Genomic DNA, 14,523 nt, shown 5'->3' on the forward strand with positions numbered 1-14,523 from the left:
TGTGGCTTGTCCATCTAATGCGTGACCCTGGTATCTGGTAGTACGCCTGCTGGTTGACAAGTAGTGCCTGAAGCTGCAAAATGAGCAATATCTCCCCAGGCCAAGCAGGACTCCCCAAGCCAAGCAGGGCCTCTTAGCCAAGCGGTAGATGTTTGACCCAGGTTTGAATCCCATATCTTACAGATTGCAGCTTTAATTTATAATACTCATAAATTCCTAATGCCAACAAGAATTGATTTTCAAGCTAGCAAGTCGCATCGGTTCTCAGCCAGCAACAGTATGGAGTACTAAGGAATACAAATTAAGCTTAGGGGTGGCTGACAACAGCACAGGGATGAAATATTCATGGATTGGACAGCAAATGGTTTCTAGAGGTGTGTACTGCAATGATTGATGGGAAAGAACCTTTGAGCCAAATGCTACGCGTGCACGCACGCACGCACGCACGCACGCACGCACGCACGCACGCACACACACACACACACACACACACACACACACACACACACACACACACACACCATTACTTTAATCTATGGTGAGAGATAAACCTGAAGTGCCCTATGTCAGTGTCTCATAGCAACCAGTGGTCTATTCCCGCATTATGATGTTAATAAACTGCAATAACGTTTGGAAATTTGAATGCTTTCCTGCTTCAAGCAGTGTAATACACTCAATTATCCTACACTTTATTATTTTAAAAATGATTTAAAATAGTGAAAGTAGCCGATCTACAAGCTCACAACGCCTCCCATTGTGAGGCATTGTGAGCTTGTAGATCTGCTATTTTCACTCTTGCGTGATGAAGTAGGGCATTCATTTAAAAAAAAAACATAAAAATGTGAAATATGTAGATACAAGGTTTCTGCAACAATATGTACTGTAATATTATATTATGATGTCATAATAATATCAATCATATTATTATTTATTATAGTAGACCATTATGTGATATTATATTATAATGATATGATTGATTATCATAGACTACAGCATGTGATATTACCGTATATCATGATGATTGATTACTGTATCATAGACTATGATACGTTGCATTGAACCATCATTAGGTTTGCATCTGTACAGATAGATGAATCACCAAAACTAAGATAAACTGATTGAAAAGCTGCAGGAGAAGAAGAAGAAAAAACAAGACAAGAAACAGAAAGAAACAGAACAACACATACTACATCAGCACCACAAGAGCACTCACAAATCTATACGAAATGTAAAGCCATCTAATAAAAACATTGTGATGAATGTATGTGGTTTAATCAATCGAAAAGCCTGTTAAAAATAAGATGACTCGTATACTGTAAATTATATAACCGTTACTGTTGCCACTTAAGCATAAACATCACTTGTGTGATGAGTGAGTGCCTCTTAAACAGGATCTTAAACAGTGACAGTATGAGTTCAAAACAGACCTGAGAGACATACAGTACCTTGATCTGTTTGGAATGTACAGTAGATGTCACAGACCCGTTCATATGGTCACGAGTAAATATCCACTTTTTTTTACCTTTCCTACAATTTGTTTTTCTTTTCTTTTTACAAAAATGCTCGAAACAAATTCAGAAATAAATAATAATAATAATAAAGTATATCTACAAGCTCACAAGCTCCATGGAAATCCATGTCTCTTTTTTTTGTATCCCTCCTCTGGTTATGGCCGGTGGGTTTATGTTTTATCCATGCTTTTGGTCAGACTGAATTAATTATATACATTTCCTTTTGGGAAATACAGTTTGATATGTTTGATATTTATGTTTGATAATAACAAGATTTCATGATTTAGTAAAAAATACATATACCCTGTCGTCCCTAGGTTCCCGATTCGATCCCCGGCTCCCCCTGGGTTAGTGTCAAAGTGTCCTTGACCAAGACACTGAACCCCTAACTGCCCCCGATGGTTTGTTGGCACCAACCATGCAAGGTTGGTGCCTTGCATGGTTTCCTCTGTCGTCTGTGTGTGAATGTGTGAATATAATGCACATTGTAAGCGCTTTGGATAAAGGCACTAATTGAACCATTTACCATTTAATGAGAAATTAACCTTGACTCCTGCTGTTGATACTGAGACATATCTTCAGGCTGAGACCAGAAACTGGGAGAAAACAATCAGAGGCTAATGTAGTTGTAAGAGACTGTGTGAATGACTATTAATATCCAGCAGCTGTGTGCAATTGAATTTGAATACGTTAGAGCTATACATTAAGCTTTTGTTAAAATACGTTGACAAATTGCTATACTCAATGATGTGGTGACAGGATGTGAATACTCTGCCCAGCCCCGGGTGCAGTGTGGAGAATGAAACTGTGTTCTGACAAGTAGGCTTTAGTTCAGACCCACCACTTAAGTTTACTGTCAAACAAAATGAAAGAGGTGACATTCAACTCTACCGGGGGCATGTGTGGCCTGCAGCAGTGACTCTTAATCTGTGGGCCGGGACCCACTGGTGGGCCGTGAGGATATCATAAGTGGGCCCCTAAATAAATAGCAGATTTTAGTGATAGTTAAAAAAAAACATTAAGGTGAAAAGAAACGTCATGGCATGTTTTCTTTTAAACCTTAAACAAATTGTTTTAATTGCGGTAAAAACACATGCTGAGGACTTGAAGTACATATCCAAGCCGGAACAAAATTCTATGTTAAATTCTATTTAACATAGAATAATATGCTCTGAAAATGCACACCATCTGACCACTTAACACGAGTGGCCAGATGGATGGCTTGGCCGTGAACGCTTTTGAGATTTTCAAGTGGGCCCTGATCCAGGAAAGGTTGAGAACCACTGGTCTACAGAGAATGAAAAGCAAAGGATGGAAACAAAAGTAAAAGCAAAACTATAGGCAAGAACAGAGAAGAATAGAAAAACTGACTCTGGTGCTTTTCACTTCTTTGGTAATGCTTTAAAATACACTTCAACTAAAGGACATTCACATGCATGACTACAATTTGTCCCTCTAACAGTGTAATGGTCACTTAGTGATGATGTCACACATCAATGCAAACTATAAAACACCAGCCATTAAGAAGTCACACAAAATATAAAGTACTAGAGTTTCGGGGGGCTACGCCCCCCTCAACCCCAGCCGCGCACGGGGCCCAGCGTGGCCGTGTGTATATTGGGGGACCCAAATCGCCGGAGTGAAACTGTGGAAAAGTTTTTTTGAAAAAGGAAAAAATTTGAAGAAATAATATTTGTTATGTTTCAGGGGGTCCACAGGGGGTCCGCGGACCCCCTGATGGTCCACTGACCCCCTGTGGAGTGTTGGGACGCGCGGGGACACCCCTGGAACATTGCGGACCATTTCGGTGTTTTTTTTTATTTCATGAAGGTGGTTACTTGTTTCTGGCGCAGGCTGTGCAAACCTGGCAACCCAGCGCATGCTGCCGCACGTTTAAGTGGCGTAGCGTCATGAGGGTCAGTGGGGCCGTGGCTCGGTCAGTGAAGACCCTGTAGTGCGGATGATATGTGGCATAGAGGGGCAGATTGTAAATCCACAGAGGAAACATCCGTGGGCTACCATTGGTTCAGCGATGTGTGCGGTCGCCCTGCGGCCCCTCCTCCTCCACCAATGTGCAGTATTGAGAGCCCTGACGTTACAACAATTGGAGCGATGGGCACTGCACTGTGGTTGGTTAGGGTACACCTAGGGCCCAGGTAGAACCCAGTTAAAGCCTGCATGGGCAAACCCAGTTAGGACCCGCCTTGGTCCCACATAAACATGGCTAGTTGGGGCCCACCTAAGGGCCAGGTAGAAGCTACTTATAGCCTGCATGGGCATCGTAGTTGGGACTGAAGTGGATGCCGCTGACATTGCTGACATGGGGTCCATATGGTTTAGCCCACCTTGAAACCATATGGGAACTACGCTGGCATGCTGGCTGTAATGCAAACGCTGCATCATACCTGCAGTGTGTAGTTTGATGTTGTGTGTGTAGCAGATATACCTGCAGTGTGTAGATCAATGTCCATAGGAAAGTCAATGGCCAGCAGTGTTTTTTTTCCCCAGCAGAGTTTCTAGTGTCTCTGTGTCTCTCTGGAAGAGGTTGCACATGAACTCTGCAGCCGCACCGAGGCGCTCCAACACAAACACTCTGACATTAAGCTGCTTCACACAACAAACATCAGCACCACGCTGCTGTTTGTCCAGAAGACACAATATCTCCTCTCCCACCGACGTCATGTGTTCATTTATCGACAGCCGTACAGACTCCTTTTGACACATTTTACGTCGTTTATCCAGCTCTCACTGACTCTCCACATCGGGCTGTTATTTTGCTGCGATCAAGGCAACGATGTGAGAGATTAGCTATCACAGACGGACGGACAGGGGGTGAAACATAGTCTTGCGCCATGCCTTTCGGCCTGGCGGAGACAATAAAAAACCGAAAGTAAAGGAAATGGCCATTTCTGCAACAGAAGTAGTCAATAAAGTATGCTATGAAAACATCGGCCACATTGGCAAAGAATGTAAGAAAGAGGCAATCATGTAGAAAATAGCCGATCTCCAAGCTTACAAAGCCTCTCAACGTGAGGCGTTTCGAGCTTGTAGATCGGCTATTTTCACAATATTTACTTGTGGAACGGAGTCAAACAGAATGGGGGGGTCCCAGATCAAGTACGTGTATTTGGGGGGGGGGGGGGGGGGGGGCGGCGTGAAAGGGTTGATAAACACTGCTCTAATCGGAGCGAAATTATCTGAAATTACTACATGACCATAATGCAGGCTAACATGCGTTGCACGGGGCGGTCCTGCCATTACGTTAGTTACTGTAGTTGCTGTGGAGCGACATAGTTCTCCAGAAGACACACACAAACATACACCATCTACAATGGACGAACTGAGCAGCAATATAGACATTCACCACACGAACGTGCATTGTTGACAAAGTGATTGCACAGCCGCTGCAGGCATGACAACCAGGTTAGCGTTAGCGACATGGCAGCTATCACAGCGCCCTGTCCGGCGTGCTGCAACTGCCTGTGATGGCTACAGCAGTAACAGCAAGCTGTCTGCGATGCCATTGTCTGGAGACTGCTGTTAGCGTGACACGACCAATGAGAGTGAGCGCTGTAGTTGTTGCTAAGATACGGTGGCGTCTCTGCCCCATAGCTTGTAGATCTCTCACACATGATTGGCGTAGGCTGCGTTGCCAGGTCTGACTTTGTGTCTAAGCAATGGTCGGCTTATTTTTGCGCGCCTTTGGGCTCGTTTGCATTGTGCGCACGGCAGCGCTTGTTTAGCGTACGTCAGCGCGACGTGGCAACGGACGTGGCAACGTGAAAGGTGATTGGCTGGTGAAAAGAAACACCCGACGTTACACCAGAAATGGTGCCTGGAGAAAATGGTGACCAAAAAAAAAGTTTGGAAAAAAAGGAAAAAAAACCCGCAGCGGCTGCGTGCTGTTGTGGTGATGAGGTCGTGCGCACGGTAAACGGTACGAAGCTGGCTCCCCTTCCGTTTTGTCCGACATTTGGTGAGTAGAATTAATTATGTTGCGCGGTGGAAAAGCTGTAGTGAGCAGTGAGATGTCCCCTACGCGAGGTGTAAATTCAGCGCGGCCGGCGTGGCGAGTCAGTTGGCGAGATGTGGTCTGGCGGTGCGTTGTTTAGTCGATAACAGAGCTGTGGGGTGTGGACACCGAGGGTGCGGAAGTTGGTCGCCATTTATATAGTTAGATTGTCATGTAAAAATACAATTCAGCATGATTGAATTGATTTGAATTACATACTCATTGTACTTACCTAGTTACCTACTTACTTACTTATGTACAACCTTTTCAGGGTCCGCTCCTTTTTTCCCTACACCAAATCTCTTCGCTGAAAATAGCCAAAAATGGAGCTCACAACGAGGCTCGAAACGCAGCGTTTTGTGAGCTTATATTAATGTTCACACGATTAAATAGGGTCACTTAGGGTTCGTGTGGTTATTTAAAGTGACATATCTGCCAGTTCAAAAGCAGTTGAAATAGTGTCTGTAGTAGCTAATCTCATTTCAACCGCACTTGTTATCTAAGAAAAATACTGAAAACATAACTCTGTCAAGTTGCATTTAATTTCACACCCATAAATATTTCAAATGACAAGCATTTACAGACTGCAGACATTTTCAAGGAATTACAAATATTGCAATAAAAGGTTCACAAATATCTACAACCCCTCTTTACCAAAATGTGACGGGCAACGAAGTAACATTTTACATGCTGAAACATGTATAGTTATGTATGTACAAATATGTTAACATAATCTCATATCAGATCATTTTGCAAACTATGGACACATTATCATGGACTGGGTGTTTCATGGATTGTATACATGAAAAGCTTAGCCAGTGAACCACTTAAACCCTATACAGTACTTAATTGACTGGAGTCCCCCAGAGCTCTATACTAGATGTGTCCTTATCAAATCTCTTCACCCAAAATAACATGTCTACATCTACATATGGCCGTATTGGAATCCGAAGTTTCCAGGTGCGATTCCCGGCTCCACCTTGCTACGTGTCAAAGTGTCCGCTTTGGAGAAAGGCGCTATAGGCGCTATATAATTGCTCCCGATGTGCAGGTTGGTGCCTTGCATGGTTTCCTCCGCCATCGGTGTATGAATTTCGTGTGAATGGGTGAATGTAATGCACAATCTAAAGCGCTGTGGATAAAAGCGCTATATAAATGCACCATTTACCTAGCCTGGCTCCAGCCCCTGAAATCGCTAGCCTCGCATTCAGGGTCTGGTGACGCTGCAGAAGGCGGCGTTTTCTCGTTTGTAAATCTAAACAACCCAATCGGGATCGGGATAATCCAGTATGAACCAATCGCCATAGAGTCAATCGCCAACCCATCTCAGAAAATGGCTGCACTGAGAGGGCTTTCAGACTGAATAATGGAGTGAAACGAAATGAAAATTCAGGCTGAGTGTCAGGCTACCATTTACCATTTACCATTTATAAATGCAGTCCATTTACGAGCTCACAAAGCGTCACGTTGCCACACCATGTGAGCTTGTAGATGTGGTATTTTCGCCAAATGTTCGCCCCAGAATAGGGACGCTAGAGTTCACGCGGGCAAATGACAACACCACAATGACAACATCATTACAACTAATATTTCATACTTTCCAGAAATAGTATTATTTTTATGACATGCTATCACATAAGAGTTACAATAAAGTACAATATATTTGATTGGATATAAGTCTGGACAACGAACAGTTCCATCCATTGTCATGGCACCATTTCAAATCTCACTTAAAAAAACCCCTCTACAATACCAAAGTTTTATGTCCATTGTCTCGCTCTCCCGAAGGAGAGAGGTCATTGCAACGATGTCGAAACTACAACAAAGATGGTGGCGCATCTAGTGTCCAATCCGTCGCCTTCAAATTGACATTGTCAATTTCCTGTCCCCAATTGTCCTTGTCCTACCCGACACCAGGGTGTAACTGTCTCCACCAGCTCCAACCACTGCAGATGCAGATGTACTATTTTGTATTAACATACTATCATACAGATCGGTTAAAATAACGAATAGACAACATATAAAATAGGGTTAATGTGGGTAAAATGTTCAAAATTCTGGCTGAGGACCCCCTGGAACCCCCTCAAAGTACCACTGGGGTTCCCCCAGACACCACTTTGAGAACCACTGTCCTACTTGATCAAACACAGGACCCGAGACGTATTCAGGTGATACTGAACGCCATGCCTGTGTTATCATCCGCGAAGTTGAACGTCTTGCTCTCCTGCTCCGGGACCGGCTCAGTGCTCTCGTGTGACGAGTCTTTGATAACGCTGTAGTACACCGGTACGTTATACTTGCTTGCGTTCTCTCTCTTGCCCTGTCTTGTGCACCTGCAGAGATTTCGAAAGGCAGTGCGGAACTTCTGAGACATGAGGTTGTAGATGACCGGGTTGACGGCACTGTTCATGTAGACGCACATCCGGCAGAACAGCACCAACCAGGTGTTGTGATAGGGCGGGTCCATCAGGGAGTTGACCACCACCAGCGTCCGGTACGGCAGCCACAGCAGGGCAAACAGAATCACCACCACGGCCAACATCTTTGTCACCTTGAGGTTTAAGGAGATAGAGAGAAATGTGCTAGGGTCCACGATAATTAGGAGGGATAAAATAATGATCCTGACGGATATTAAGCATGCAAGCCCTTTGAGCGCAGTCATTGAAAAATTATACGTTATGAACGAGTTGAACAAAAATAGCATAGAGATGACAAGCAGAAAAGGTGGGAAATGTATTAGGAAAAATCTTGATACTATAACAAATGTTTCCAGTTACCAGAAATAGGCCACTTAATGACAATCATTAATATTTTAAACAGAGGGCACCGATAACTGAGTGGTTAAGGCCCGTACAATCTGGGAACCCATCGTGGGGGGGGTAACTAGACCTATGCTCACTGGAAACCGGGGTTTTGATCTGCCCTCAGCCCTCCATTTCCGGTGGTGCGCCTATGTTTTCATTCCCACTAACAATATTTCTCCACGGAACACTAACACCATTTCTCCCACGGAACATGGATCGTTTCGGTTATAAGCCCACTTGTTTCTATGATGAAAGAGCAAGTTAAAATGTTACTAACTTTCCGTGGTTTTGTCGGCTTCGAGGACGCTATTGTTAAATGAGTTTCGTTTTGTTTCCAGTGGGAAGCGAGCGCACAGATGCAAATCCCGCCCACTACATTTGATTGGGTAAAACGTGGCCTGCTACCTGATCTGAAGGCCCGCCCACTTGTAGCCAATGTGCATAGGTTCTTAACGGGGCTCCCGATTCAAGCGCAGCTCAGAATCTGTTCTTGAGAGATTAAGGCACGTACCACATACGGTAGGCTCTGATGCCTGACAGCGAGTCCCGGGTTGGATTCCCGGGCTGGGTGGACCTTTGCCACATGTCACTCCCCGACTCTGTCTCTCTACACACAATGACTATAAATAAAGGTAAGAAAACGTATATAACTTATTTCAAGACTAACTTTATCAGGAGGTCACTTTATTTTCTATTTCCTTTGGGTAATAGAAAACGTGTGCTTGTCTCTCTGGTGGGTACCTGTTTTCTTGACGAGAGTACACCTCTGTTGGCCCCGGGCCCCTGGTGCACGGAGCCTCTCTCGCTGAGATGCGACGGCAGCGGGCTCACGAACAGAATCCTGGCGATGAGTCCGTACAGCACGACGGCCACGGCGAGAGGAACCACGTAGAACAGAGTGAAGTCCAGGAAATAGATTGGCATGTAGAGGTTCCGCGAGACCCGGTAGCCGCAGGTGACCGCCACCCCGTCGGCGTAGACCCTCTCCTCCGTGTCCACCAAGAAGAACCACATGATGCAGTAGAGCGACGTGAAGGCCCACACGCCGGCGATGATCCTCTTGGCTCGGGAGACCGTGCATATGAACTGAGCCTTCATGGAGTGGCAGATAGCGATGTAGCGCTCGACGGTGAAGGCCGTGATGGAACAGGACGACACGTTGATGCCCAGGTACTGCAGGTAGGTGATGCAAACGCAGCCGGTGTAGCCGTACACCCAGAATGCCAACACGTCAGAGATGTTGGGTAAACCGGCAGCCAGAAGCACGATGAGGTCGGCTATGGCCAGGCTCACCAGGTAGCAGTTTGTTGGGGTCACCATGTGCTTGGTCCGCAGCACGACTAAGACCACCATGATGTTTCCAGCTATTCCCACCCCGCAGATGAGCATCGTCAAAAGGATCGTTATGACCTGCTCTTCGACTGGGTTCAGCGGCATTTCCGTCAAATTCCGGACGTGGCTGGAGTTGACGTTGTGAACGATAGCGATGGTGGTGGTCGTGTCCATGGTGTCCATCGTCTCACGCACTTCAGTTGATCATCAGGCCCGTGAAGCAGGAAGCCTATGAAAAAAATGACACAAAATACAGATCCATGGTGGTCTAGGATTATTCAATCACTTAAACCCTATATACTTTGTTGACCGGGATCCCCCAGGGCTCTATACTAGATCTGCTCCTTTGTTCCGCCAACACCATATCTCTTCACCAAGAATAGCTGATCTACAAACTCATAACACATCTGTACTTCTATTTTTGCACATTTTTCGCCCCCAAAATGGGGATGCTAGGGTTCATGTGGTTAAAGCAGATATTAACACAATCCTTTTCACTCAGGGAAATGTAAACACATACTGTAGCATTAGATGTTAATTTGAATTCCTGCATAGATAGAAATACCTCTCATAAAACACCACTTAAACACTATATACTCTGTTGGCCGATGTCCCCCATGGATCTATACTTGGTCCCCTCCTTTTTTCCCTCTACACGTCTTAAAAATAGCTGGACTACAAGCTCACAGCATATGGTAGATCGTCTATTTTCGTTGAATAGTCACGTATTTCTGCTGAATGTTTGGATGTTAGGGTTCATATAGTTATTCTATTTTATTTATTCAAGTGTTAATATAAGATTCCACACAAATAATAAGAACCAGAACAGACAGAAATGACACTTGGATGTTTCATTAGTCAAGAAATTAGAGTTGAAGAACTCATAATAAACATCTGACAACTCTCTTTTAAGGAAATTAAATAAGAGCTTACCATGTTCTGCAAAGAGCCGGACTCAGTGAGAATCAGGTTTAAATAGATCCTTGAAGCAGAGCTGCACACCTCCGGGTTTAAGAAACAGAGATGACTCCTCACACCAGCACTTCTCTCCACAGCATCACATCACACTTATTACCACTAAGACCCTCTCTCTCTCTCTCTCTCTCTCTCTCTCTCTCTCTCTCTCTCTCTCTCTCTCTCTCTCTCTCTCTCTCTCTCTCTCTCTCTTCTCTCTCTCTCTCTCTCTCTCTCTCTCTCTCTCTCTCTCTCTCTGAATTTCAATTAAATTAAATTCAACAGGCTTTATTGGCATGACATTTGTGTTGCCAAAGCACAATTACAATGATGACATAACAACAAACAACATGACAACATAAAATCAATGAAATTACAGTACATAAATAAATAAAGGAGTTGGTGCTCTCTCTTTCTCTGTCACTCTCTCTGTGTGTGTGTCTCTCTCTCCGTCACTCTCTGTCTCACTGCCTGCCCCCTGTCTCTTTCGTTCTCTCTCCCTCCCTCTCTCTCCCTCTCTCTTTCTCACTCCCTATCTCTGTCTGTCTGTCTGTCTGTCTGTCTGTCTGTCTGTCTGTCTGTCTGTCTGTCTCACGCACGCACGCACGCACGCACGCACGCACGCACGTACGCACGCACGCACACACGCATACACACACACACACTGGTAGACTATATTCACAATGCTATACATTGCCACGTAGAACCTACTTCAAAATCGATTTGCGCTCCAGCCAACCGTGGCGTGTCCACTGTGAGCATGGCTCTCATGATAAAGACTCTGTCATTATTGTACAACACAGAAGATAGCCAGCAATTCAACACCTCACCTACTTCAGATATTAACTACCCAGCATGACTGACACTTGTCACCCTTCTTCTTGGCTTGTCATTACAGGCCAACATTCGGCAAAAATAGCAGATCTACACACTCGCAATGTGTCACAACGCAATGCATTGTGAGCTGTTTGATCGGTTATTTTCAGTGAAGAGATTTGGTGTAGAGGGGGAAAAGGATAGACCCCTAGGATAGCCTACCCCAGTCAACATGGGTTTATCAAAACATAATTTGTATGCATAGGCCTATACAGTGAGAGAACATCACATGTACATGCAATCACTTCACACAGTAAAATTCATACAATCAATGACCGAAAAGGGGAATAGGCTGAAGCCCAATGTATTCTAACCAGCTCAGTGGCCTTGTGCTTAGAATGTCTGCCCTGAGACTGCAGAGTTTGGCGTTCAATCACCAGCCGGGTCATACCAGACTATGAAAATGGCACCCAATGCCTCTCTGCTTGGCACTCAGCATCAAGGGTTGGATTGTAATTGGGGGTAAGTCCCTGCGACATACAGTACTAGCGTCATGCAGCCTCAGCCACACAGCTCACAAGCTTGAAATAGGGCTTAACTGGTCAGTTCATAATGTACCCTTTCCCTTCCAAAAAAATGCAGTGGAGTCAAAAGTACAATGTTTTTGTCTTTGTAATGTAGTGGGGCGAAAGTCCCAAAATACAAATGCTCACAGATACTCATAAAAATAAGTACAGTACCCAAATAAATGTACTTCATTACTGTCCACCACTGGCGTCATATCCAGAGGGTGTGCAAGTACATCGACCTATAGGGGCCGTTGGTACCCAAGGCTACTTAATATGTTTAAAGTCCTCTAGCCAGCCTCACTGGCATGTTGTTAAAGCCCTGGCCTTTACGGCCAAACTCATCAGAAACGCTGATATAATCATCTGTACATCAGACGACACATTCTAATGAACCACTCAAAAGTCCCCCTGGCCTGGAGAGCTCTTGAGCCCTCTATCTACACTGGACAAAGAGACATATGAATACTAATGGATGACAGATGAGTGTGGAAAACTAGTTTTATATCACATGACAGTCCGGTGTCGAATAGGAGAATAGCAGATTACAACCTTTTGGGACTTATTTGACAGTATACCATCAAATAAGATGTGCACGATACATACATAGATGTTTATTCTGTTACTGCAACAGGGGAAAGGCACAACATATTGCATTTGTTTGTTTTATATGATAACAAACTCTGAGTCTAGGTCAATGATCCTATGCATAACTGACAAGGAAATCAGATTACATATTTGGTTTATTTGAACAGTCAATCATTTCAACTATTGTTCGAACTGGCGTTCATAACAGGGTTATACTTTTTCAACACATATTTTAAAGCATCGTGATCGAGTTGAAGATGAAAGGTAGACTGATGATTGCATAGTTCAAAGGTCCCAAATCTCTGCTGTCACACAAATAGTACTCTTTATATTTAGCACATTGATGTGAAGATTTATTTTACCAGAAATGCATGAATAATTCATAACATCCAGACCCCACAACAGCAAAGTGGATCTTCACACAGACTGTGACATTTTGAAATAATCATGGTTAGATGAGGCAGGCTTAAAAATAGACCATAAAGAGGTGTGTTCTATATTCTAGGAATATAAATTATAATAGCATTGTGAATCTAAAGCTTCGTTCAGACAAAGACAAAACAGTTTGAAGCCTGATTCTTAGTTTGTTGGGTGACAGCGCTGCGTGCCAAAAATAGCTATTTTAAGCGTGTAACATCGTTGTACAACGGAGCATAACTTCAACATTACTAAGTAAGTATGTGGCCTTGGGAACCTGGTTCCCAAGCCATGTGGCCTATGCTGTACTGTAGGTCAGGAGCCTATACAGTACCTCCCCTTTCTGTAGCGTGATGCAGCTTGATGTACAAGTACACCCCCTGGACATGATGCTACTATGTCGCAGGAACCTAACCCCAATCCAACCCTTGATACTGAGTGCCAAGCATAGATGCGTGCATTGGGTACCATTTTTATAGCTTTTGGTATGACCAAAGATGGTTAATTTTTAGGAAGATACACAATCCCGATTGGAGCCACTGGAGGCGAAATGGTACAAAAATGGTCTCCTAAGTGAGCGCCGGCGTCTGACGGCAAATCTCGCGCACGCCCTATGTTTACTGGTGCTAGATCCCGCGAGAGTGTGTTGCTGGGACAGAGAAAGGTTGATAATAAAGTAGATTTTCTCCTGATTTGTCTCTCTGAAAAAAATACATTTTAGTATGAAAATCTTGGGAATATTGTGTGGCTTGTGACGATCGGGTCCAATATTTTAGTTCAGTGACCATGGAGCTAAATTATGGTTCAGAAGCTGTGTTCACGTTCACTCTCCCATTGGAATGAATAGACTCCAGCCTGCTTCCGGTCTCCTAAAAAGGCATCCGCCTACTCAGCGCAGATACGGGAAGTAAACCGGAGATGGTGAGTAATTGGCATTTTTGTCTTGGGATATGACTCAGCCATGGATTGAACACCGAACTCCCAGTGTCAGGGCAGACACTACTGAGCTGGTTAGAAGACTTTAAACATAAGCTTCAAGGACCACTTCAGCCATTTCCATCCTATCTTCATATAAATGGCCCACACTTAATGGTCATTATAATATGGTACCATTGTTGTCTTCTCAGTCTGTCTCAGGGGAGGGCTGTGGACAGAAACCTGCCTACCAGTGACATCATTGATGGGGAATCCAAGCTAAGGCTTTCTATTCCTAGAAAGTTATCATTCTATAATAGAAGCCATTGTTCTCGCATTAATACAATTGAAATGACCAAAGCTGTCTACTGATGATGTCACTGGTAGGCAGGTTTCTGAACTGTCCACAGCCCTGCTCTGAGACACAGAGTGAGTAGAAAATGGTACCATATTATTATGAGCATGAGGACCAATTTAATTAATGTCAATAACACTAATGCTCATAATAATCAAACAATTTTCAACCTATCTAATTGAATTATATGAAAATGGGCGAAGTAGTCCTTTAACCATTTCTACCTTATAGTCTTCAAGAATGAAGAAAAATC

General features: G+C 44.0%; 1 protein-coding gene across 1 annotated transcript; it reads right to left on the reverse strand.

Annotated features, from left to right (window-relative positions):
• Nucleotides 1–7,687: 7,687 nt before the first annotated feature.
• LOC311054086 (thyrotropin-releasing hormone receptor) lies at nt 7,688–9,764 on the reverse strand (the record flags this gene model as incomplete). The annotated part of the gene is made up of 2 exons (XM_084069966.1): nt 7,688–8,074; nt 9,069–9,764. 2 exons carry the CDS (start codon nt 9,762–9,764, stop codon nt 7,688–7,690), a joined length of 1,083 nt encoding a protein of 360 aa, XP_083926092.1.
• Between the last annotated feature and the right edge of the window lie 4,759 nt (nt 9,765–14,523).

The sequence above is a fragment of the Gymnoscopelus microlampas genome (assembly GCF_963454915.1).
Source record: "Gymnoscopelus microlampas genome assembly, chromosome: 10".
Classification (NCBI taxonomy): Eukaryota; Metazoa; Chordata; class Actinopteri; order Myctophiformes; family Myctophidae; genus Gymnoscopelus; species Gymnoscopelus microlampas.